This window comes from Manis javanica, chromosome 13, assembly GCF_040802235.1.
Source record: "Manis javanica isolate MJ-LG chromosome 13, MJ_LKY, whole genome shotgun sequence".
In the NCBI taxonomy this organism is placed as follows: domain Eukaryota; kingdom Metazoa; phylum Chordata; class Mammalia; order Pholidota; family Manidae; genus Manis; species Manis javanica.
In genome coordinates this window covers 82,192,275-82,217,499 of record NC_133168.1, presented here as the reverse complement: position 1 = coordinate 82,217,499, position 25,225 = coordinate 82,192,275, and the positions used below count along the sequence as shown (strand labels likewise).

Genomic DNA, 25,225 nt, shown 5'->3' with positions numbered 1-25,225 from the left:
TTATGAAACCATAAAACTCTTAGAAAAAAGCATAGGCAAAAATCTCTTGGACGTAACATGAGCGACTTCTTCATGAAAATATCTCCCCCAGCAAGGGAAACATAGAAAAAATGAACAAGTGGGACTACATCAGGCTGAAAAGCTTCTGTACAGCAAAGGATACCACCAATAGAACAAAAAGGCATCCTTCAGTATAGGAGAATATATTCATAAATGACAGATCCAATAAAAAGTGGACATTCAAAATGTGTAAAGAGCTTACACAGCTCAACAAACAAAAAGTAAATAATCCAATTAAGAAATGGGCAGAGGAGCTGAACAGACACTTCTTCAAAGAAGTAATTCAGATGGCCAACAGGCACATGAAAAGAAGCTCCACATCACTAATCATCAGAGAAATGCAAATTAAAACCGCAATGAGATATCATATCATACATGTAAGGATCACCACCATCCAAAAGACAAACAACAACAAATGTTGGCAAGGCTGTGGAGAAATGGGAACCCTCCTTCACTGCTGGCGGGAATGTAAATTAGTTCAACCATTGTGGAAAGCTGCACGGAGGCTCCTCAAAAAGCTCAAAATAGAAATACCATTTTGCCCATGAATTCCACTTCTAGGAATTTACCCTTAGAATACTGCAGCGCAGTTTGAAAAAATAAGATGCACCCCTATGTTTATCACCACACTATTTACAATAGCCAAGAAATGGAAGCAACCTAAGTGTCCATCCATAGATGAATGGATAAAGAAGATGTGGTAAATATACACAATGAATATTATTCAGCTGTAATAAGAAAACCAATTCAAGCATTTGTAACAATATGGATGGAGCTAGAAGGTATTATGCTCAGTGAAATAAGCCAGGCAGAGAAAGACAAGAACCAAATGATTTCACTCATATGTGGAGTATAAGAACAAAGAAAAAACTGAAGAAATAAAACAGCAGCAGAAACACAGAACCCAAGAATGGAATAACAGTTACCAAAGGGAAAGGGACTGGGGAGGATGAATGGGAAGGAAGGGATGTGGGGGGGAAGGAAAGGGGGGCATTATGATTAACATGTATAATGTGGTGGGTGGGCACAGGGAGGGCTGTACAACACAGAGAAGACAAGTTGTGATTCTACAGCATCTTACTATGCTGATGGTCAGGGACTGTAATGGGGTTTGTGGGAGGACTTGGTGATGGGGGTTGTCTAGCAAACATAATGTTCCTCATGTAATTGTAGATTAATGATATAAAAGAAAATTAAGAGCCTTAATTTTCAGTGAGCACTGAGAAGTAGGCTGTTGTAAACTGTTACTCTAGCATCCTTTAGATTGAGAAATTTGTGAATACATTTTATAATTTCTGGAACTGTGTGCTTTACAGCATAAACTCACTAAGCAAAAATATGTCTACACTTAGCAGAACTTTAAGATTTTAGGTTACTACAAAAATTATCAGGCTGTAGGTAAGTATACACACTGTAACCACAATTATTATTAAGATGTTTGCTTGCTACACTTAGTTTACTCATTCTTAACAACTATGCTAGATTACTTACAAAACCTTTACTGAATGTTAGATGAAGTCAAGCCTCTAAGCATTTTATTATTGAAAGATTTAGGAGAAAACATCAACTTAAATAACTTTAGGTTAACAGGCAGCTGATAACTATAAGGACATGTCCATTTTAGTTCAACTTAAATTAGCATTAACGCTTAATATTTTCTATTAGAATTTTCTGGAAATTTTAGTGTGCCCAATTTTCATAAGTACCTATCTTTAAATCCATGTTTATTAATCTGAGGTAGAAACATATTTTTCCAGAGGTAGAGACATATTTTTCATTTACACACTTAGACACACAAACATACAGATTGAGACATAATGACTACAGTTAGCAACACTTTTTATAAAAGAACATATACACAGACAGATAAACTGATATGAAGATTTGTTAACTGATATCCAATTGCCTTCTTTCCTTTTAGCTTATTTGACTAAAAGTATCTCAGTTTTCAAGAATACACTCTAAGGGCAAGCAGGTTACCTAACTGGGTTAAGGTCTAGATGGCCCCAGACTAACAGAGGCAATGAAGGCTCTGTACTGATAGGGACTGTGTGTGTCCAGGGGGCTGGAAATGAAATGCAAGTACGATTCTAGCACCTATCACTTGAAGACAGGCTGTATCGTAAAAGATAAATTTCTTCTCTTTCAGGGAGTTTAGTTTAAAAACTTTCCAATTTTTGAGGGTAATGATGAACCCAATAAGTAGAATAGATTACCACCAAAATAATTTAGAAAACTACTTCCATATTGTAGTAGTTCATAGGACTTTTGATTTTTTTTTTCTTGCATTAAAATAAATTTGGCTGCATAACCTTATTATATTGTATACTTGTTTTAGGGGCCAGGCCTCTCTAATCAGAGACTTTGTATTGAGGCTAGGCTTGTGTGAAAAAGATAAGGCACTTTTTTAGGGTTTAGGGATCGAATTGCTCCCAGTTCCTCAGAATACATGCCAGAAGTGTATCTGGCTTTAACCTTAAAGAGGATGCTCACACCTAGAAGAGAGAAGGACAGGTGTGCGACACCTGGTCGGCCTTTTTCTGTGAGGGCATCCCCTCTCCTTGGAGCCCAGGTGACAGTGGTTAGTCACCTCCTCTTCCAGGCCTACTGGGCTTAACCACTCCTTACCAGTGTGGCCTGCACCTTGCCTTGATTCCCCTCTTGCCTTCCCACTCAGCAAGAGTCACCTTGGAGCTCTGGATTTAGTGGGACCTTACCAGTGTGCTCCTACTTTATGCCTTCTGGGAGTTTTCCTGGTTTACTCTGCATGAGCTTTACTCATTCTTTGAGAGCAGCCTGCCTGTCCGGTAAGTGCAGGGACTGTGTGACCTCTGGCTGCCAGAGTCTTAGTCAGAGTCACAAGCTTGTTTTGATTCCCTGGGGCCACAGTAAAGGAAATACCTAGCCCCAGGATGATTGCCTCTAAGGAAGGGAGATCAATAGAATAGAGTCATTTACATGTTGGGCTCAGGGTTCAGTTTGATTACTTCATAGTATTCATTTATATTACACAGTAGAAAGTAGTGCAGGCCTAAGAGTACTGCTTTGAATGAGGGGCAGGGGAACTTTTTCCAAGGCCAGAGATAAAATTCAGAGGCTGCCATGGACATTTATGGGGCAGGCAGTCTATACTCTTAAACACCAGTTTCTGCTACTGCATGGGAATTATCCTGCTAGTCACCCACTGTAAGAAATCTGATCTGTGAGACAAGAGGTCAGGAGTCATCTGAGACTCTTGCATAGGTGGCAGCCTAGCCAGAGGTTCATTCAGCACCATCAGATGAATTGGCCCAAGCTGAGATCCAAGGACTACTGTCTAGTAGTCAGGTCTGCCCTCGGAGTTTGCAGATTAGAATAGGAAAGTAGGAAATCAGCTCAGCCACTCCCTGACATTCCCCTTCATCTGGAGGCGGGGGATCAAGGAGCAGCAGACACCAGGAAACCTTTCACCTGAGACTTAAGACTGGTAGCCAACACTAATCATCTTTTAAGTGGCTAACAGGTGCCCAGACACATTTCATGAGATAAAGACTACAGCATTAAGTCAGGAATAAGAGTGAAGCATGGATATTCTATCTTGCAGTGGTGAGCATTGGGTTCCATGAAATAATGAAGTTAGAAGAGAGTTAGGGACATACCCTGCCTCACTCAGAGGCCAGGGTGGCCTGAAGAAGCAGGTTGGAAATCAGAGATAGACAGTCACTCCTCATGGATACCCAGTCGGGCTGTTGGGGTCTGATTCCAGACATGTGGATCTTTGAGAAGCCGCTGAAATGTAGCCTCAGCCTAGACTCTCACAGTTGCCTACCGCTTTCCTCAGTCTGTCACATCCAGGGAGACGCCTCTGAAAAGGAATCCTGGCCTCCACTCAGGTGACTTTCCCAGCTCCCAAGGGAGATGGGGGATCCACTGAGGGAGATGCAGGGGAACCTGTCACTTGAGACTTTGAGAATGGCTGCTGGGCTAGTCCCATTTAAGTGGCTGATGGGCCCGTGATGTTGTGTGCCATAGACGGCTTCCTTCTATAAGGACAGTGAAAGATAAGGCAGGCTTGCATGCTGGTACTCATGCAAGTACTCACCTCCAAAGTTATCCCCCAAAGATGATGCCAGGGTTCTTGTTCATGATGCCAAAGAATGAGCTTCACAAACACTCAAGGTAGGAGAGCAAGGTACATGTTTTTATTTAGAAAAAAGTGACAGGAAAGAGCTACTGGCTCATGCCAGGAGGGACCAAAAGAGCCCGTGATGGTGCATTGTCTAGGGATTTTATAGGCAATTGAGGATTTGGGGGAACATGAAAAAAGGCTTAGGGATGTGGACTTGCATCTGCTGCCCTGCCCTCAAGGTGGGCTGGGCTATTTTCTGTCTGCTAGGGCTCTTTACAGTGAAGTCACAGGTTATGCTGATATACACTTGAGGAACACTCAAACATTCCAGGCCAAGTTGCTCCTGGCCTTTGACCTTTAACTGATCTCACCGAAGATGTCTATATTCTTAGTCTGGTATCTTTTCCCTAGAGAATTAGGGTGACATTGACTTTGCATTATGGTTAACACAGAGTTTCAATAGGGACTTCTTCGCCCATTGTTACATTGCTCTGACTGTAAATATTCCACCCTGCTTTTCCCAGAGGCCCTCACCCTACTCTGTCTCACTAAGACAAGGAAAGAGATTCTGGAAATGTTACGATTTTACCCACACAGAACAGTGTTTCTGCACAAATATGTATGTCTCTTCAATCATACCTGGTTACCTAGAAGGGAACCTCAATACAGTCATTTGTCATTAAATTTACCTGAAACTGATCATGAGTGCTCTTCTTTAATACCAGATGGTATGCCAAGTATAAAAGCAGCAGAGTATTGTAACGTTCCTCAGTTGTGTTTGATTTGATATGGTAAGTTATCTATTGCTGCATTACACATGTTGTCAAATGAGTTAGAACAATACCTTTCATCTCCCTCTGCCTCTTCTTGAGGTTTCTGTTCTTGTGTGACTTCGTTTGAAAATTCTGCCTACACAGCAACTAAAACTAGAACACCCTATTCAGTCCTTCATCCCTGCATTCCTCTGCTTCATAATGGTGCCAGCAGCTTCACCTGGGAAGGTGTTTCCCAGCACACTAGGTGAAACCACAACCCTGACAGGGGAGGCCTATTGACTCCTATCAGGAAAGAATTCTCAATCGATCAGGTCAAACAAGTGCCAACAAGAAAGGAATGCATTAAAGCAAGAGCAGAAGCAAACGTCAGCAGGCACACAGGCAGTAGTAGGGTAAGGAAGATCAGAGGGAGATAAGGAAGTTAATTGAACTCCTGCTCAGCATAGGGAAAATCCCTTGCCAACTTCGAAAGCCAGGGTCAACTGGCATCCAGTTTCTGCTTGATCTACATGGTGTGGGAAACCACTCCAGAATTTGGGGGATCCATGGAGCATTGGATGGAGTGTGTTTATGTTGAGAACTTCCACTTCCTTATAGGACTGAAATAAAACAGGGAGAGAGAATGGATTGTGTTTAGATTAGAAAGATAAGGGTAGCCACAAAGTGACAAAGACATTTACCACGGAGGTGGAAGTCAGAGAGTTCTCATCATCATTACAAAAGTTCAGAGATAAGTTCAATAAGGTTACACAATAAGAATATTTATTTGAAAAGACAGTACATACTCAGAAGTGTGAGCAACTTATGACAGAAGGTGCACTTAAGGGTTTGGTTTTGGAGGTTTACAGGGACTTTTGGGTAGTGGTCAGCATAAGGCATAGTGTATACAGGTGATTCATAATTCATTTGAAGTTTTGTCTTAAGAATAAGGTTATTTGGGTAATGGATTTAAGCATAATACCTCATAGGCTCATTTACACTTTGGAGGTCTATCTCTTGTCCTGATTACAAAGTTACTTAACTAAAGAAGGGACTAGAAGAAGGGAAAGAACAGCATATAGATTAAGTTAAGAATTATCTGGGCATTTTTCACAAGTAAAGCAGATTTCACAATGGCATGACCTTTGTCCTATTTCACTGCTCCACCTCAATAACACTTGTAACCCTCTGAAGTATTATATAATTATTTGTTTGTATATTCCTTCACTATCATTAGATTATATGGACCTTTGTATTTCAGGCCCTGTGCTTCTTGGCTAGAGAATTCTTAGCATAACAGCACTCGATTTATATTCCTGAAATAATGAATACTTTATCATTAAAACTCTAGTATACATGACCCCTTAGGGAAAAAGCTGAATGACAAAAAATTCAGTGTCAGTGACAGCAGGTGGGAATCACATAAAGGGGATCAGATGTATACAAATTATCAAAATTAATTTCTTGACTGGAGAATACAAATTTATAGCACCTCAAACAAGTGAGTAATGCAAGTTTGTGTGAAATTAGTCATATTTTCCTCTTTCCAGATAGTCATCTCTTCCACACTGAACCAAGTGATTATACACAAATTTTAGGTTTTCTTCTTCTGAGACTTTTGAAGGAACCAGAACTGCAGCCCCCTCCTATTTGTGGTTTTCCTCTCCACATACCTGATCACTGTGTTTGGGAACTTGCTCATCATCCTGGCTGTCAGCTCAGATCAATTAATTCTATTTCTATATGGATTTTTATCTACTTTTACAGAAAAAAGTACAAATGGTAATAGATGTCATTTACTTCTACTGTTCTTAAATCCACATATCATACTCAATTTTCTTTCCAGTTAGAAGGCATATCTCCTATACTGCTCCATACAAGTCAGCTACCTGTGCTCTATATCTTACACTTATCAGTGCACCATAAATTCTTTTCCTTCTGATGCATTGTAGTATAATCACATACTATAAACTGCACATATTTAAAATTAGAGCTGCACAATTGGATGAATTAAAGAAGCCACACAAAAATTACATAACATGTTACATGTTTCCATTTGTGTATCATTCAAGAAAATGCACAACTTTAATGGCTTTTTTTGGTTAATTAATCCTTGGACCTCAACTTCCTTATTTCTGAAGGTAAATTTGGACACTAAATATAACCTCATACAAATGTTGTAAGAAATAAGTCAAATGCGGACACATAATTTTTGATGCCAGAGAAAATGTTCCCAGGTAAAGCTGTGTATATTTACATGGGTATTTATTTTTACACATTTTTATCTCAGAGACATACAAAAAATGTTTGCATACATAAAGGTATGCAAACACAAGATTCATTCATAATCTCATATTTTATATTTAAGGGAAATGAGAAAAAGTTGAAGATAGACATGAGAAGAATGTTTGAATTAATGTGGAATTAAAGGAGTGTAAAATTTAGACACAAATTATTGAATTAAATAATAGACAAATTTAAAAGATGAAAACATTTTCCTATCTTAATGCCTGAGAGGCATCAAAATCTGAAGACATTTATGTTTGTTTAATGTTAAATTCTCTACCGAAGAGGCTGAATTTATATTTATATTCCCTCTCTTATTTAAGGTGAGACTACAACACAGAATGCCTTTATCAAGGGAATGTTAAATGACATTATAATTGAGAAGCATGATCTCAGTTTCCTGAAATGTGTGGACACATTTTTTTATGCCAGAGAAAATGGATAATTTTATCCACATGTTTCCCTAATTTCTTACATTTGTATGAAGGTATATTTACTGTCCCAATTCACCTTCAGAAATAAGGGAGTTGAGGCATAGGAATTAAAGTTTTAATAATAAAATTATTGGATAAATGTGTGTATTCAATTCCTATTCTAATGTAAATTCATCATACTAGTAATTTAAACAGATGTACACTTTTATAATTCTGAAAGTCAGAAGCCTGAAATGGTTCTCCTTAGGCAAAAATTAATTTGTTTGCATGTCTGGGCTCCTTCTGGAGACTACAGAGAAAAATCTATTTACTTTCCTATTACAAGCTCAGATTACAGTGCAAAAAATAATCTAACTGTATTCCTAATGGTTAATAAATAGTTCAAAATGAAGGCCTAAATCACATCTTATAACTTCTGATACAAATACCAAATTCTTCATTGTTTGGCAAAGATGTCATGAAGCCAAGATTTATATTAAAGAAATAAATTCTTCCCCACTGAAATGGAAAAAGAGAAATTTTGTGTAGATATTAGGGTCTATGTATACACCATAAATTGGTATTTTGAAGATTAGAGGCATCAAATCCAAACAGATTATTCAGTCTTAGATTTCAGAAAAAAAATTAAAACAGGGTTGGGGTGTGGTGCCTGTAGCTTAGAACTCTGGAAGCCAGCAAAATTCATAAGGAAAATACTCAAAAAAACCCCAAGATTCTTTTGATTCATACCTGGTCTCTTGGGAACCAAGAATCTCCAGGAAAACTTTCCTTTTCACTCAGACCAGTTTCCCACAGGAATGTGCTTGGAGGCAGAAGCAACAAGAGGGAAATGTGCCTAATTAGCAGACCAGGAGCTCTAATATCTCTTCAGCTGCAGTTCCTCAGCATGTGCAATCTTGAAGTGAGCAAGATCTGGTTGTTGCTTGTGAGTTTTAATTTGGCTCTGGGACTGATGCTTCATGTCCTCCCACAATCTTGTTGGGAAAGAGCTTCAGTCTTCATCGTCCATAATTCAGGAGGGATTTGGAATTCCACCCAGAGACTGTCAGCATTCAGACAGGTGAGTCAAAGAGCCCAGTAGGTAATGCAGCAAATGGTCAGAGAGGATCAAAACCAAGCACATATATGTGAGGAGAGTGACACCTACCAGTCTAGCCCAAAGTCTGGAGATGTCTATAATTGTTTGCTTCCAGATTAACTAACTAATCAATTTATTTACTGTGCTAAAAGGAGAGGTGAACATTGAACTCAGCAACACATAGATTATTGTTGAAAACTAAGGGATGGAAGTCCAGTTAGACAAGGAAATTGGAGGAATAAAGGACACCTAATAGAAGTAGAACTAATTCAAGGTGTGTTACAGTTAAAGAGAGTAGGAAAATAAAGGATTAGGTGTGGAGGATGTCCAGTGAAGTGAGGGCATTTCCTTTTTATTTTTAAGATCGTGTATATTCAATGATGTTTCTATATTTAAAAGACCCCGACCAGTGTATTCTTTGCAAATACCACCTTGCAACATCAGTTTATGAGACATTAATTTGACAGCATCTCCTTTCACTTTGGGTGTTCAGTGAAGGAAATTTTATTAGTTTGTTAAAACGTGGTGTGCTGAATATATATGTAATTATTTCATTAGCTGTGATGTTGAATATACTTGTGTTGATCATTTCTATATTGTTAATTATACAAGCTCTTTGCAGGTGTATAGTGGTGTCAGAGTGTTTTTATTCCTGTTTTGGCTGCAGTCTTTGAAACAAAGAATTGGAGTTTCTGAATCAACGTTACTTTTGCCACTGACTTCTATTAGGTATGAATAGCTGCCTATTAGGCGAATTGTGAGTGTGTATTAGTTGTGTGGGGTGACATCTGTCACTCAGTCATATGCATTCTCCCCATTGATTTTTATTTTCCTTTCCGAAAAGTTCAGTTACTTTAATATGCACTTGCAAATCCTTCCCATAACCAAAAAGGAAAGAAATGTTCTTTACAATATCTAGTGCTAATAAACCACCACTTATGCATGTTTCCATTTTGTTTTTATATCTCTATTATTCCTTATTGGTCTTTTTGGAATTTTGTGATTAAATCTATTTCTAAAATTGCATTATCTTTGCCCATCATGTAAAAGGCATTTTTACTTAGATTTGAAGATCACCTTTCCCCTCCATGAACATATTTGAATCCATTTATCTTCATATAAGATGAAATTATAACTTAGATACTGTTTCCTTCAGAATTTCAAAGACCCTTCTGTCATACTCTTTTATTTTAAAATCTTGGAAAATTTAACATGGAATTATTGATCCATGTATATACTATTAAATGATTATAGTTCAATATTTTAATGTAGTATAAAACCACTCTATTTATACTCTATTTACTATTTTTGGTCTCTACCATTGTCTGGTGTCATAACTCTTAACTTTTTAAAACTTGTTTCCTTCTAAGTGTGCTTGCTTTCATACTCCTTTTTGAAAAAATGCAGTAAACATTGCAAGTGAAAGTCTTACTCCTTTGGTGTTGCATAAGGGTAAAGTCACAGTGCAATGACATAAAGGTATGCATGATACAAAATCCTCAGGCATAAATCTTATAAGAACGTTACTCAGGTTTAGCAGATGGAGTGCCCTTCTGTGTGCAGAATTTTATAGATCATGGCCTCAACTGAATTTTCTATGTTGTAAAAAGGCCAGAACTGGAATTAGAGTGTGCTTTTTGCACTTGTTAAAAAGGAGATAAAAACACAACACCCAGAAATATCTAAGAAAAAATACCTTATAAGAAAAATAAGAAAGTGACTTCCTCACCCCCTATAAGATGATGTAAAACCAATATATACTGTATATCAACTATATTTAAATAAATAAATAAATAAGTAAATAAATAAATAAATAAAATGGTCAAATATACATGGAATAGGCACAGAAAACACATCTTCCACTGCTTTGGTGAAGTGCTGGTTTATTCCCTCAGCATGGTCTTGTCTTGAAAAGCTCAATCAGTAGGGCAATTGAAACCCTAAAGGTAGCATTATTTTGTCTTCTAACCAAATTCATCTTTGCTGAACAGGTGGGAGGCATAATAAGAGTTGTAATGTAGCCAGAATACCAGGATGCTTTTTATTCCTTGCAGTCTCTAAGGTAACCCTTATCTATCAGACTTTTTTCCAGGTTACATCCATTTATTTTTTTCTCTCCCTCCTTACTAACCTCTATTTTTATGTTTATTAAAAATATTTTTTGTATTTGTTTAAATCAAGGGAAGAAAATGAGCATACTAGTCTGGTTCCTCAATTTTATATGGCCACGGAAGCCTACTAATTGGAATTTCAGATCCCATTTCTATATTCTTTATGGGAATGACCATTGATCTGTCCAGCTTGTGTTACATCCCTCCTAGCTTAACCATTGGGGCTGGAAGTGAGAAAGATATGATAAAATCACAGTCCAGGCTGCCATGGTGTGTGTGTGTGCACATGCATGCATGTGTGCACCTTTTGGATTTAAGAAGTCCTCAGGGCAGGGCACATGGGCTCAAATATTCAAGATAACCCTTATAACACAGAGGCCAGTACAAAAACAACAGATTGAGGGGATTTGTTTAAATGTACAGGGATACATTTGCAACAAGATTGATGAAGTACAAGAGACATATAGGTTGGGAAAGTGACTCCCTCTGTCTTCAAGTTTAACCAATAGAAAACGGCCTCTTTCTTTGAAATCTTCTGACACCATCTCTAATCACCCTTTAATTACTCTTCCCAAACATGATTCCCTTTTTAGACTTGAATAGCTGAAAGTAGTATAGTCCTCAGAGAATTTTCGGTGGCCATTCCCTGTGCCAGGCATGCACTACCCAATATACTCATGCTTGTTCCCTCTCATCTCAAGGTCTCTGTTCAAATGTCACCTTGTTTGTAGATCTTGATTAAACATCAATAAACAATAACACTTCTATCTACTCTCTTCTTCAAAACTTTTTTTTCCTTCAAAGCACTTGTTTCATCTGACCCATTATATAATATTTTTATTTGTTTGTATTTTTTCACCATCAGTGCCTTGTAGGGGCTTTTGTTTGCCAGCACACTGTACTTATGGCTTAGATGGTGGCTGGAGCATATATGACAATCAACACATCTTCTTCAAATGCATTACATCTAGGGGGAAATGCTGAGAATGGGCTAAAAATGCCTGATTAGAAATGAAATGCAGGATCCTTGAAAGGGCACAAATCCATATACAAAAGACTGAAGTTAATTTATTGGCTACAAAATGTGGATTATAGCTATCCAACTGTGTAATTTCATTTGTCTGAAAATTAATGATGTATTTTCCTCTTTTTGGTAGTCAATCCACCAACATGGAACCAGGAAATGATACACAGATTTCAGAATTTCTTCTTCTGGGTATTTCAGAGAAACTAGAACTGCAGTCCCTCCTACTTGGGCTTTTCCTCTCTATGTACTTGATCACTGTGTTTGGGAACTTGCTCATCATCCTGACTGTCAGCTCAGACTCCCACCTGCACACACCCATGTACTTCTTCCTCTCCAACCTGTCCTTCGTTGACATCTGCCTCACCTCCACTACCATCCCCAAGATGCTGCTGAACATCCAGACAAATAGCAAAGCCATAACCTATGCAGGCTGCATCAGCCAGATGTACTTTTTCTTATTCTTTGCAGGACTGGATGACTTCCTCCTGACAGTGATGGCCTATGACCGGTATGTGGCCATCTGCCATCCCCTGCACTATACAGTCATTGTGAACCCCCAGCTCTGTGGACTTCTTGTTCTGCTGTCCTGGACTGTGAGCTTCATGAATTCCTTGTTACAAAGCTTAATGGTGTTGGGTCTGCCCTTCTGCGGAAAGTTGGAAATCCCCCACTTTTTCTGTGAACTCAATCAGATACTCCAACTGGCCTGTTCAGGCACAATTCTTAATAACATAGTGATGTATATTGTATCATGCTTGCTAGGTGGTGGTCCCATGGCTGGGATCCTTTACTCTTACTCTAAGATAGTTTCTTCCATATGTGGAGTCTCATCAGCTCAGGGAAAGTATAAAGCATTTTCCACCTGTGCTTCTCACATCTCTGTTGTCACCCTATTTTACTGTACTAGCCTAGGTGTGTACCTCAGTTCTGCTGTTACCTCCAGCTCACCCTCAAGTGCTACAGCCTCAGTGATGTACACTGTGGTCACGCCCATGCTGAACCCCTTCATCTACAGCCTAAGGAACAAAGACATAAAGGGGGCTCTGAAAAGATTCATTGTGAAGGAAACTAAGGGTCAATAGCCCCTAGGACTGAAGACATGCATGTTATGGCTGAGGTCCCATGCCCAGAGTTAGAATGTGATTATTTGACCAGAAAATGGACATAGTATAGTTCTTTCTTTTTCTTTTCTGGAACTTCCATTTCTTTGACCTCAATTCCTGTGCTACACTTACATGACTCACTTTATTAGATTTCTCTCTTTCTAATAATATACAACAGTTCTTCTCTTTGTTGTTTTCTTAGTTTCCCAAATATATTTCCAACAATGGATCTGAAATATTTGGCATTTTCCATTTTTCTAATGAGACTATGAAGATTTTAAAATAATTTTTCTCAAGTAATGTATCATACCAAATCATTTTTATACTGTTTTTATAAAAGAATCACTGTTCATTTTGTTACTACAATGAAAAAAAGTACATGATGACCAAGACTGTTCATATAATTTTATCATAGAAGAATATCTGAGACCATTGTGTTCAGTTATATGCTTGACATTCTTTTTCATGTCACTATCACAACTCCTTTTCCTGACAATCTATAATTTATTCCCTCATGACTGTGTTTTTTATTCCTCATTAGGACCTCCTCTTTCAGCTTGTCCACAATGCCTGTCAAAGTCACTGGCTAAAATTGTCATACCTTTCTGCTATTAGAGTCTACATGGATATACAAACTCAATAAAAAGGCTGATTTTATGGTTTTAAAGACAAAGAAGATTGAAAATATGATTAAGCAAAATTTGAAGTTATATTTTTAATTTCTACACAGGATATTTCTTTTCCATGCTGTGTATCTACTCATTCATGTATGTAATGCTAGTGTCCATGTGTAAGAGGGTATATTCATTGGGTAAATGGTCAATTTCATTTTTATGCTTTTTCATTGACTTATGTTCCTGTCCCTGCTTTAACACTTCTGATGATGCCTACAAATATGTTTCCTTCTTCTAAATGAAATTCACCCCCACTTCTAAATCTTGTCTTAACCACTAAAGGGACATTGAGTGAATGAATAACAGCAGCATGCATTTTTATTTCCATTTTTCTCAGAAATCTCGTTAATATTTATAGTTGAAGAAGGACTCATATAAGAGCCTGACTTCACATGTCTAGCCATGTGATTTAAGGTGACCATTTTTCTACACACATTCATGTCCTTCTACCTTTCCTAGACACCTGCAAAGAACATCCAGGTAGCCATTTTTGATATAGTTACCTGAAATAACTTTGAATAATAGGGTATTCAGAAATTAACAAATATCAGGAAAATTGCCAAGATAAGGAGGAACAGATTATTATAATTTCCCTGTTTCCTTTGCTAGGATTACTGTGTCAATCAGCTATTGCTGCATAACAAGTCATCCTAACATCAAATGGTTTAACAGAATACCTTCATTCCCAAAATGGATCATATTATAGGAAGTAGTTCTGACCTCTATTGGGCTCCTCATGTATCTTAAGTCAAATGCCTTTTTCTACATTGTGTATCTAAAACTGTTCCATGATGGGGTGTGTGACTATAGTGCATTTTTTTTTTTTTTTTTTTTTTTTGAGAGGGCATCTCTCATATTTATTGATCAAATGGTTGTTAACAACAATAAAATTCAGTATAGGGGGGTCAATGCTCAATGTACAATCATTAATCCATCTCAAGCCTAATTCTTGTCAGTCTCCAATCTTCTGAAGCATAACGAACAAGTTCCTACATGGTGAACGAATTCTTACATAGTGAATAAATTCTTACATGGTGAACAGTACAAGGGCAGTCATCACAGAAACTTTCGGTTTTGATCATGCAATATGACCTATAAACCATCAGGTCAAATATGAATATTCATTTGATTTTTGTACTTGATTTATATGTTGATCCCACATTTCTCCTATTATTATTATTATTTTTATTTTTAATAAAATGCTGAAGTGGTAGGTAGATGCAAGATAAAGGTAGAAAACATAGTTTAGTGCTGTAAGAAGGCAAATGTAGATGATCAGATGATCAGGTGTGTGCCTATGGACTAAGTATTAATCCAGGCTAGACAAGGGCAGCAAGACATCCACGGATGCAGAAGATTTCTCTCAAAGCAGGGGGGCTGAGGTTCTGAGCCTCACCTCTGTTGATCCCCAAATTCTCACCTGATGGCCCCCCTGCGACTGTGCCTGTCTTAGGTTGTTCCTCCCTTGAGGAATCTTACCCGTCTCTGGCTAACCAGTCATCTTCCGGGGCCATACAGGGAAATGTAAAGTTGGTAAGTGAGAGAGAAGCCATATTGTTTGCAAAGGTTAGGTTTTTACTTCTTTGCAGATTTATGCCCTGTGGCTTCTATGCCCAGCACTTGTCTCGAGGTATCTTTACCACCTGGAGGAATTATGATACTCGGTAAATTCGATATGAGGCACGAATTCTATTTTAAGTTTGTAATTAGGAAGGAAGAAGAAAAGCTATAGATGTAGCATATGAAGGAAACTTGGGAGGATTGATTATTTCTTTGACATATCTTCTTGTATAGTACCTTAAGTATGTATAGGTTTTAAACTACTAACTAATTTGCACACACATATTGACATAATAGGAATACGGTGACATAAACAAAGCAAATCTATAATTACCAGCCATCTCCAGTGAAGCCAAGAAAACCATTTAGGCACCCTAGGCATTTGTGAAAATTTATCTATGATATGATGGATATTTTCCAACTGTACTTGAACCATCAGACAAATTAAAGCAGCCCATTTCTGGGATCTGTTCACATCCCATATGTTCTTTTAACCATAGATAGTCTATAGTCATGAGATTTTGGGGTGCTACAACTTGCACCCCTCCCAACTCCTGGTTGAGTTCCAACAGTACAGATCCAGTCAAATTCGTTGTCTCACTGTATGCACATGCCAGCCTAGACATCTCCCTCCTCCTTCTTATGGCAAGTCCAGGAGATGGTGGGCTGGATGCAGCCACAACCGCAGCATCGTCCGGATCCCTGTGGAGGCTTTTTGATGATCATCCCCCGGCACGAGTCCTCCAGAGAGTGCTGATGCCGGAAGCTCCTCCTCATATCGTATCTTAGTTCATTTTCTGGGTATCCAAGCTAGGCCTTGATCTTCTGCGTAGAAACAAACAGACCCTTTGCCCACACTTTGACATGCCCTCTATACCACTGTGCAGAACTCATTGGAGGTCAGCACACAGTAACTGCTTTTTTTTTTTTTTTTTTTTTTTTTAATTAAGAGAAAGGAATATTATCAGAAAAGAGTACCTCCATAGCTGATCATCTGACACCCTTTAAGTGATCAACATTAAGGATATTTAAAGCATGCGTTGATCTTTGATTTACCAATAGTTTTATCCTGTTAAGGAGTAATCCCCCTTTTCTTTCTTTCTTTCTTTTTTTTTTTTTTAAATTTTTAATCTACACTTACCTGAAGAATACTATGTTTACTATGCTCTCCCCTATATCAGGTCCCCCCTAACAACCACATTACGGTTACTGTCCATCAGCTTAGCAAAATGTTGTAGAGTCACTACTTGTCCTCTCTGTGTTGTGCAGCCCACCCTCCCCTTTCTCCCTCCCCCCCATGCATGCTAATCTTAATACCCTCCTTCTTCTTCCCCCCCCTTATCCCTCCCTGCCCACCCATCCTCCCCAGTTCCTTTCCCTTTGGTACCTGTTAGTCCATTTTTGGGTTCTGTAATTCTGCTGCTGTTTTGTTCCTTCAGTTTTTCCTTTGTTCCTATACTCCTCAGATGAGTGAAATCATTTGGTATTTCTCTTTCTCCGCTTGGCTTATTTCACTGAGCATAATACTCTCCAGCTCCATCCATGTTGCTGCAAATGGTTGGATTTTTCCACTTCTTATGGCTGAGTAGTATTCCATTGTGTATATGTACCACATCTTCTTTATCCATTCATCTACAGATGGACATTTAGGTTGCTTCCAATTCTTGGCTATTGTAAATAGTGCTGCGATAAACATAGGAGTGCATCTGTCTTTCTCAAACTTGATTGCTGCGTTCTTAGGGTAAATTCCTAGGAGTGGAATTCCTGGGTCAAATGGTAGGTCTGTTTTGAGCATTTTGATGCACCTCCATACTGCTTTCCACAATGGTTGAACTAATTTACATTCCCACCAGCAGTGTAGGAGGGTTCCCCTTTCTCCACAGCCTCGCCAACATTTGTTGTTGTTTGTCTTTTGGATGGCAGCTATCCTTACTGGTGTGAGGTGATACCTCATTGTAGTTTTAATTTGCATTTCTCTGATAATTAGCGATGTGGAGCATCTTTTCATGTGTCTCTTGGCCATCTGTATTTCTTTTTTGGAGAACTGTCTGTTCAGTTCCTCTGCCCATTTTTTAATTGGGTTATTTGTTTTTTGTTTGTTGAGGCGTGTGAGCTCTTTATATATTCTGGACGTCAAGCCTTTATCAGATCTGTCATTTTCAAATATATTCTCCCATACTGTAGGGTTCCTTTTTGTTCTATTGATGGTGTCTTTCGCTGTACAGAAGCTTTTCAGCTTAATGTAGTCCCACTTGCTCATTTTTGCTGTTGTTTTCCTTGCCCGGGGAGATATGTTCAAGAAGAGATCACTCATGTTTATGTCTAAGAGGTTTTTGCCTATGTTTTTTTCCAAGAGTTTAATGGTTTCGTGACTTACATTCAGGTCTTTGATCCATTTTGAGTTTACCTTTGTATATGGGGTTAGACAATGGTCCAGTTTCATTCTCCTACATGTAGCTGTCCAGTTTTGCCAGCACCATCTGTTGAAGAGACTGTCATTTTGCCATTGTATGTCCATGGCTCCTTTATCAAATATTAATTGACCATATATGTTTGGGTTAATTTCTGGGGTCTCTAATCTGTTCCACTGGTCTGTGGCTCTGTTCTTGTGCCAGTACCAAATTGTCTTGATTACTATGGCTTTGTAGTAGAGCTTGAAGTTGGGGAGTGAGATCCCCCCTACTTTATTCTTCTTTTTCAGGATTGCTTTGGCTATTCGGGGTCTTTGGTGTTTCCATATGAATTTTTGAATTATTTGTTCCAATTCATTGAAGAATGTTGCTGGTAATTTGAGAGGGATTGCATCAAATTTGTATATTGCTTTCGGCAGGATGGCCATTTTGACGATATTAATTCTTCCTAGCCATGAGCATGGGATGAGTTTCCATTTATTAGTGTCCCCTTTAATTTCTCTTAAGAGTGACTTGTAGTTTTCAGAGTATAAGTCTTTCACTTCCTTGGTTAGGTTTATTCCTAGGTATTTTATTCTTTTTGATGCAATGGTGAATGGAATTGTTTTCCTGATTTCTCTTTCTATTGATTCGTTGTTAGTGTATAGGAAAGCTACAGATTTCTGTGTGTTGATTTTGTATCCTGCAACTTTGCTGTATTCCGATATCAGTTCTAGTAGTTTTGGAGTGGAGTCTTTAGGGTTTTTTATGTACAGTATCATATCATCTGCAAATAGTGACAGTTTAACTTCTTCTTTACCAATCTGGATTCCTTGTATTTCTTTGTTTTGTCTGATTGCCATGGCTAGGACCTCCAGTACTATGTTAAATAACAGTGGGGAGAGTGGGCATCCCTGTCTGGTTCCCGATCTCAGTGGAAATGCTTTCAGCTTCTCGCTGTTCAGTATAATGCTGGCTGTGGGTTTATCATATATGGCCTTTATTATGTTGAGGTACTTGCCCTCTATTCCCATTTTGCTGAGAGTTTTTATCATGAATGGATGTTGAATTTTGTCAAATGCTTTTTCAGCATCTATGGAGATGATCATGTGGTTTTTGTCTTTCTTTTTGTTGATGTGGTGGATGATGTTGATGTATTTTCGAATGTTGTACCATCCTTGCATCCCTGGGATGAACCCCACTTGGTCATGGTGTATGATCCTTTTGATATACTGTTGAATTCTGTTTGCTAATATTTTATTGAGTATTTTTGCATCTACGTTCATCAGGGATATTGGTCTGTAATTTTCTTTTTTGGTGGGGTCTTTGCCTGGTTTTGGTATTAGGGTGATGTTGGCTTCATAGAATGAGTTTGGGAGTATTCCCTCTTCTTCTATTTTGTGGAACACTTTAAGGAGAATGGGTATTATGTCTTCTCTGTGTGTCTGATAAAATTCCGAGGTAAATCCGTCCGGCCCCGGGGTTTTGTTCTTGGGTAGTTTTTTGATTACTGTTTCAATTTCTTTGCTTGTAATTGGTTTGTTTAACTTTTGTGTTTCTTCCTTGGTCAGTCTTGGGAGGTTGTATTTTTCTAGGAAGTTGTCCATTTCTTCTAGGTTTTCCAGCTTGTTGGCATATAGGTTTTCATAGTAGTCTTTAATAATTCTTTGTATTTCTGTGGAGTCTGTCGTGATTTTTCCATTCTCATTTCTGATTATGTTGATTTGTGTTGACTCTCTTTTTCTCTTAATAAGTTGGGCTAGAGGCTTATCTATTTTGTTTATTTTCTCAAAGAACCAGCTCTTGGTTTCGTTGATTTTTGCTATTGTTTTATTCTTCTCAATTTTGTTTATTTCTTCTCTGATCTTTATTATGTCCCTCCTTCTGCTGACTTTAGGCCTCATTTGTTCTTCTTTTTCCAGTTTTAATAATTGTGATGTTAGACTATTCATTTGGGATTGTTCTTCCTTCTTCAAGTGTGCCTGGATTGCTATATACTTTCCTCTTAAGACTGCTTTCGCTGCATCCCACAGAAGTTGGGGCTTAGTGTTGTTGTTGTCATTTGTTTCTATATATTCCTTGATCTCTATTTTGATTTGTTCATTGATCCATTGATTATTTAGTAGCATGTTGTTAAGCCTCCATGTGTTTGTGAGCCTTTTTGTTTTCTTTGTAGAATTTATTTCTACTTTCATACCTTTGTGGTCTGAAAAATTGGTTGGTAGAATTTCAATATTGTGGAATTTACTGAGGCTCTTTTTGTGAGCTAGTATGTGGTCTATTCTGGAGAATGTTCCATGTGCACTTGAGAAGAATGTATATCCTGTTGCTTTTGGATGTAAAGTTCTATAGATGTCTATTAGGTCCATCTGTTCTAGTGTGTTGTTCAGTGCCTGTGTGTCTTTACTTATTTTCTGCCCGGTGGATCTATCCTTTGGGGTGAGTGGTGTGTTGAAGTCTCCTACAATGAATGCATTGCAGTCTATTTCCCTCTTTAGTTCTGTTAGTATTTGCTTCACATATGCTGGTGCTCCTGTATTGGGTGCATATATATTTAGAATGGTTATATCCTCTTGTTGGACTAAGCCCTTTATCATTATGTAGTGGCCTTCTTTATCTCTTGTTACTTTCTTTGTTTTGAAGTCTATTTTGTCTGATATTAGTACTGCAACCCCTGCTTTCTTCTCACTGTTGTTTGCCTGAAATATGTTTTTCCATCCCTTGACTTTTAGTCTATGCTTATCTTTGGGTTTAAGGTGAGTTTCTTGTAAGCAGCATATAGATGGGTCTTGCTTTTTTATCCATTCTATTACTCTATGTCTTTTGATTGGTGCATTAAGTCCATTTACATTTAGGGTGACTATTGAAAGATATGTACTTATTGCCATTGCAGGCTTTAGATTCGTGGTTACCAAAGGTTCAAGGTTAGCTTCTTTAGTATCTTACTGCCTAACTTAGCTCGCTTATTGAGCTGTTATATACACTGTCTGGAGAGTCTTTTCTTCTCTCCCTTCTTATTCCTCCTCCTCCCTTCTTCATATGTTGTGTGTTTTGTTCTGTGCTCTTTTTAGGGGTGCTCCCATCTAGAGCAGTCCCTGTAGGATGCCCTGTAGAGGTGGTTTGTGGGAAGCAAATTCCCTCAGCTTTTGCTTGTCTGGGAATTGTTTGATCCCACCATCATATTTAAATGATAGTCGTGGTGGATACAGTATCCTTGGTTCAAGGCCCTTCTGTTTCATTGCATTAAGTATATCATGCCATTCTCTTCTGGCCTGTAGGGTTTCTGTTGAGAAGTCTGATGTTAGCCTGATTGGTTTTCCTTTATAGGTGACCTTTTTCTCTCTAGCTGCCTTTAAAACTCTTTCCTTGTCCTTGATCCTTGCCATTTTAATTATTATGTGTCTTGGTGTTGTCCTCCTTGGATCCTTTCTGTTGGGGGTTCTGTATAATTCCATGGTCTGTTCGATTATTTCCTCCCCCAGTTTGGGGAAGTTTTCAGCAATTATTTCTTCAAAGACACTTTCTATCCCTTTTCCTCTTTCTTCCTCTTCTGGTATCCCTATAATACGAATGTTTTTCCTTTTGTATTGGTCACATATTTCTCTTAGTGTTGTTTCATTCCTGGAGATCCTTTTATCTCTCTCTATGTCAGCTTCTATACGTTCCTGTTCTCTGGCTTCTATTCCTTCAATGGCCTCTTGCATCTTATCCATTCTGCTTATAAATCCTTCCAGGGATTGTTTCACTTCTGTGATCTCTTTCCTGACATCTGTGATCTCCTTCCGGACTTCATCCCACTGCTCTTGCATTTTTCTCTGCATCTTATCCCACTGCTCTTGCATTTTTCTCTGCATCTCATCCCATTGCTCTTGCATTTTTTTCTGCATCTCTGTCAGCATGTTCATGATTTTTATTTTGAATTCTTTTTCAGGAGGACTAGTTAGGTCTGTCTCCTTCTCAGGTGTTGTCTCTGTGATCTTTGTCTGCCTGTAGTTTTGCCTTTTCATGGTGATAGAGATAGTCTGCAGAGCTGGTACAAGTGACCGCTGGAAGAGCTTCCCTTCTTGTTGGTTTGTAGCCTTTTCCTGGGAGAATAGCGACCTCTAGTGGCTTGTGCTGGGCAGCTGTGCGCAGACAGGGCTTCTGCTTCCTGCCCAGTTGCTTTGGGGTTTATCTCCACTGTTGCTGTGGGCTTGGCCTGGCTGGGGCTGTTCCTCCAAAATGGTGGAGCCCCGTTAGAGGGGGAGCAGCCAGGAGACTATTTATCTCCGTAAGGGGCCTCTGTGCTCCCTGCTGCCCAGGGGGTTAGAGTGCCCAGAGATCCCCAGATTCCCTGCTTCTGGTCTAAGTGACCTGTCCTGCCCCTTTAAGATTTCCAAAAAGCACTCTCCAAACCAAAACAACAACAGCAACAATGAGAGAGGGAACAGAAAGGAAAAAAAAAAGAAAAAACACGCGATTTTTTTTTTTTTTCCTCAGGTGCCGGTCCCAGGCACCCGCGCACTGGTCCTGCTGCCCTGTCTCCCTAGCACCAGGGTCCCTGTCCTTTCAAGGCTTCCAAAAAGCACCCACCCACCGGTCCCGCAGGGAAGGAACGCTCAATATTCTTGGTCCTCAGGCACTGGTCCCACGCACCCGCTCACCAGTCCCGCCGCCCTGCCTCCCTAGCACCGGGGTCCCTGTCCCTTCAAGGCTTCCAAAAAGCACTTGGCAAAAAGAGAGGAAAAAAAGGGGAAAAACGCGCGATTTCTTCCGTCCTCAGGTGCTGGTCTCAGGCACCCACCCACCGGTCCCACAGGGAAAAATGCGGGATATTCTTTGTCCTCAGGTGCCGGTCCCAGGCACCTGCTCACCAGTCCCGCCGCCCTGCCTCCCTAGCACCGGGGTCCCTGTCCCTTTTAGGCTTCCAAAAAGCACTCGCAGAAAAGAGAAAAAAAAAAGGGGAAAAACGCGCGATTTCCTCTGTCCTCAAGTGCCGGTCTCAGGCACCCGCCCACCGGTCCCGCAGGGAAAAACGGGGGATATTCTTTGTCCTCAGGCGCCGGTCCCAGCCACCCGCTCACCAGTCCCGCCACCGTGCCTCCCTAGCACTGGGGTCCCCGTCCCTTCAAGGCTTCCAAAAAGCGCTTGCCAAAAAGAGAAAAAAAAAAAAGGGGAAAAACGCGCGACCTCCTCCGTCCTCAGGCACCGGTCTCAGGCACCCGCCCCCAGGTCTCGCAGGGAGAAACGCGGGATATTCTTTGTCCTCCGGCGCCGTTCCCAGGCACCTCCTCACCGGTCCCGCCACCCCGCCTCCCCAGCAACGGGGGCCCGTCCCTCTAAGGCTTCCAAAAAGCGCTCGCCAAAAAAAAAAACTGCTCCGGTTTCTCTCCACCCGCCGGGAGCCGGGGGGAGGGGCGCTCGGGTCCCGCCGGGCTGGGGCTTGTATCTTACCCCCTTCACTAGGCGCTGGGTTCTTGCAGGTGTGGATGTGGTCTGGATGTTGTCCTGTGTCCTGTGGTCTCTATTTTAGGAAGATTTTTCTTTGTTATATTTTCATAGCTCTATGTGTTTTTGGGAGGAGATTTCCACTGCTCTACTCACGCCGCCATCTTGGCTCCCGCCTATAGTGCATTTTTATTTGAACTGATGTGTGGTCAGTTATTTACCATATATTGTTATACATTGTCAAGAACCAATATATGGTCCACTTATATATGTCAGCTAATCTATTTTACAGAAAATAAATACATTTCTCAAATGTGAATTGCCTTAATTCCACTACTCCTTTACCCATATTTGAAGTTTTCTTTCTTCCCAGGTAGAAAAAAGTCCCTCATACATGTTTATGACTCAGTTACCTGTGCTCTAGATCCTATTTTGAGCTCTGCACATTTAGATTTTTCTCTTTTAACTAATTTGTGAGAGTGTAATAACAGAATAAGTAATTCATTTTAAAAGCACAGTGTGATTAATTAAATAAGCCATACAAAGATTAAGTTCATATCCTGGGTTGTTTTATTTTTATGTAATTTGAGTGAGTGTACAATAAGCCTTAGCTGCTTTGTAAGAATTTTAATCACCTTGAAACTCAATTCCCATATATACAAAAGTTATATATGTAATAAAATTATCTTCACATGTATTTTGTAAGTTATAAATGAAATGTGTCAAAATACTTTCATGAATCCCCCCTCAAAATGTTCAGGAGTAATAGGTGTGTATATTTATATGTGTGTATTTCTACACATTTGTATTTCAAATAAGCACATTCACACATATATATGTACACACTGACTAATTTTTAACCCCATTATTTGAAATAAACCTTGAGAGAATGTTGTTGGAGAGGGAAGAAATGAAAAGAAGGTAAGTCTGAATGGAATTTTGTAAGACTAGGAATTTTGAGACAAAAATTTAAAGTAGAATGGGTGACCTTAATTGTCATAATGATTTACTTTTCCTATCTAAATATCCTAAATGTCTTACATTCAGAACCATATTTCCATTTATGCCATTGTAAATTCTCAACAGTGAAGCCATCTGGTACAGGCATTTTGTTCTTAGGTAGTTTTCTGATTACCAGTTCAATTTCATTGCTGGTAATTAGTCTGCTCAGATTTTCTGATTCTTCCTTGGTCAGCCTTGGAAGGTTGTATTTTTCTAGAAAGTTGTCCATAAATTCTAGGTTATCCAGTCTGTTAGCATATAATTTTTCATAGTATTCTCTTATAATTCTTTGTATTTCTGTGGTGTCTGTTATGATTTTTCCTTTCTCAGTTCTGATTCTGTTTATTTATGTAGACTCTTTTTGTCTTGATAGGTTAAGCTAGGGGTTTATCTAGTTTGTTTATTTTCTCAAAGAACCTGCTCTTGCTTTCATTGATTCTTTCTATTGTTTGGTTCTTCTCAATTTTATTTATTTCTTCTCTAATCTTTCTTATGTCCCTCCTTCTACTGACATTGAGCCTCATTTGTTCTTCTTTTTCTAGTTTTATTAATTGTGAGTTTAGACTGCTTATATGTGTTCTCCTTTCCTGAGATAGGCCTGTATTGCAATACACTTTCCTCTTTGCACAGCCTTGGCTGCATCTGAGAGATTCTGCCATGTTGAATTATTGTTGTCATTTGTCTACATATTGTGCTTGATCTCTATTTTTATTTGGCCATTGATCCATTGGTTATTTGGGAGCATGTTGTGCTGCCTCTATGTGTTTGTGGGATTTTTCATTTTCTTTGCATAATTTACTTCTAGTTTCATACCTTTGTTGTCTGAGAAACTGGTTGGTGCAATTTCAATCTTTTTGAATTTGCTGAAACTCTTTTTGTGGCCTAGTATATGATCTATTCTTGAAAATGTTCCATGTACATTTGAGAAAAATGTGTATTCTGCTGCTTTTGGGTGTAGAGTTCTGTAGATATCCATTAGGTCCATCTGTTCTAGTGTGTTGTTCAATGCCTCTCTGTCCTTACTTATTTTCTGTCTGGTTGATCTGTCCCTCAGAGTGAGTGGAGTGTTGAAGTCTCCTAGAATGAATGCATTGCATTCTATTTCCCCTTTTATTTCTATTAGTATTTGTTTTACATATGTAGGTCCTTCTGTGTTGGGACCAGAGATATATATATATATAATGTTATGTCTTACTGGATTGACCCCTTT

The 25,225-nt window shown here is 39.0% G+C and overlaps 1 protein-coding gene across 1 annotated transcript; it reads left to right on the top strand.

Moving 5' to 3' along the window:
• Window positions 1-11,984: 11,984 nt before the first annotated feature.
• Window positions 11,985-13,089, top strand: LOC108391027 (olfactory receptor 7A10-like). Its single transcript, XM_073220986.1, has one exon. It carries the CDS (start codon window positions 12,003-12,005, stop codon window positions 12,939-12,941), a length of 939 nt encoding a protein of 312 aa, XP_073077087.1. The 5' UTR covers window positions 11,985-12,002; the 3' UTR covers window positions 12,942-13,089.
• The last annotated feature ends 12,136 nt before the right edge of the window (window positions 13,090-25,225 follow it).

Coding starts and splice junctions, on each gene's coding strand:
- LOC108391027 (XM_073220986.1), top strand. CDS start 12,003: ATGGAACCAGGAAATGATACACAGATTTCAGAATTTCTTCTTCTGGGT.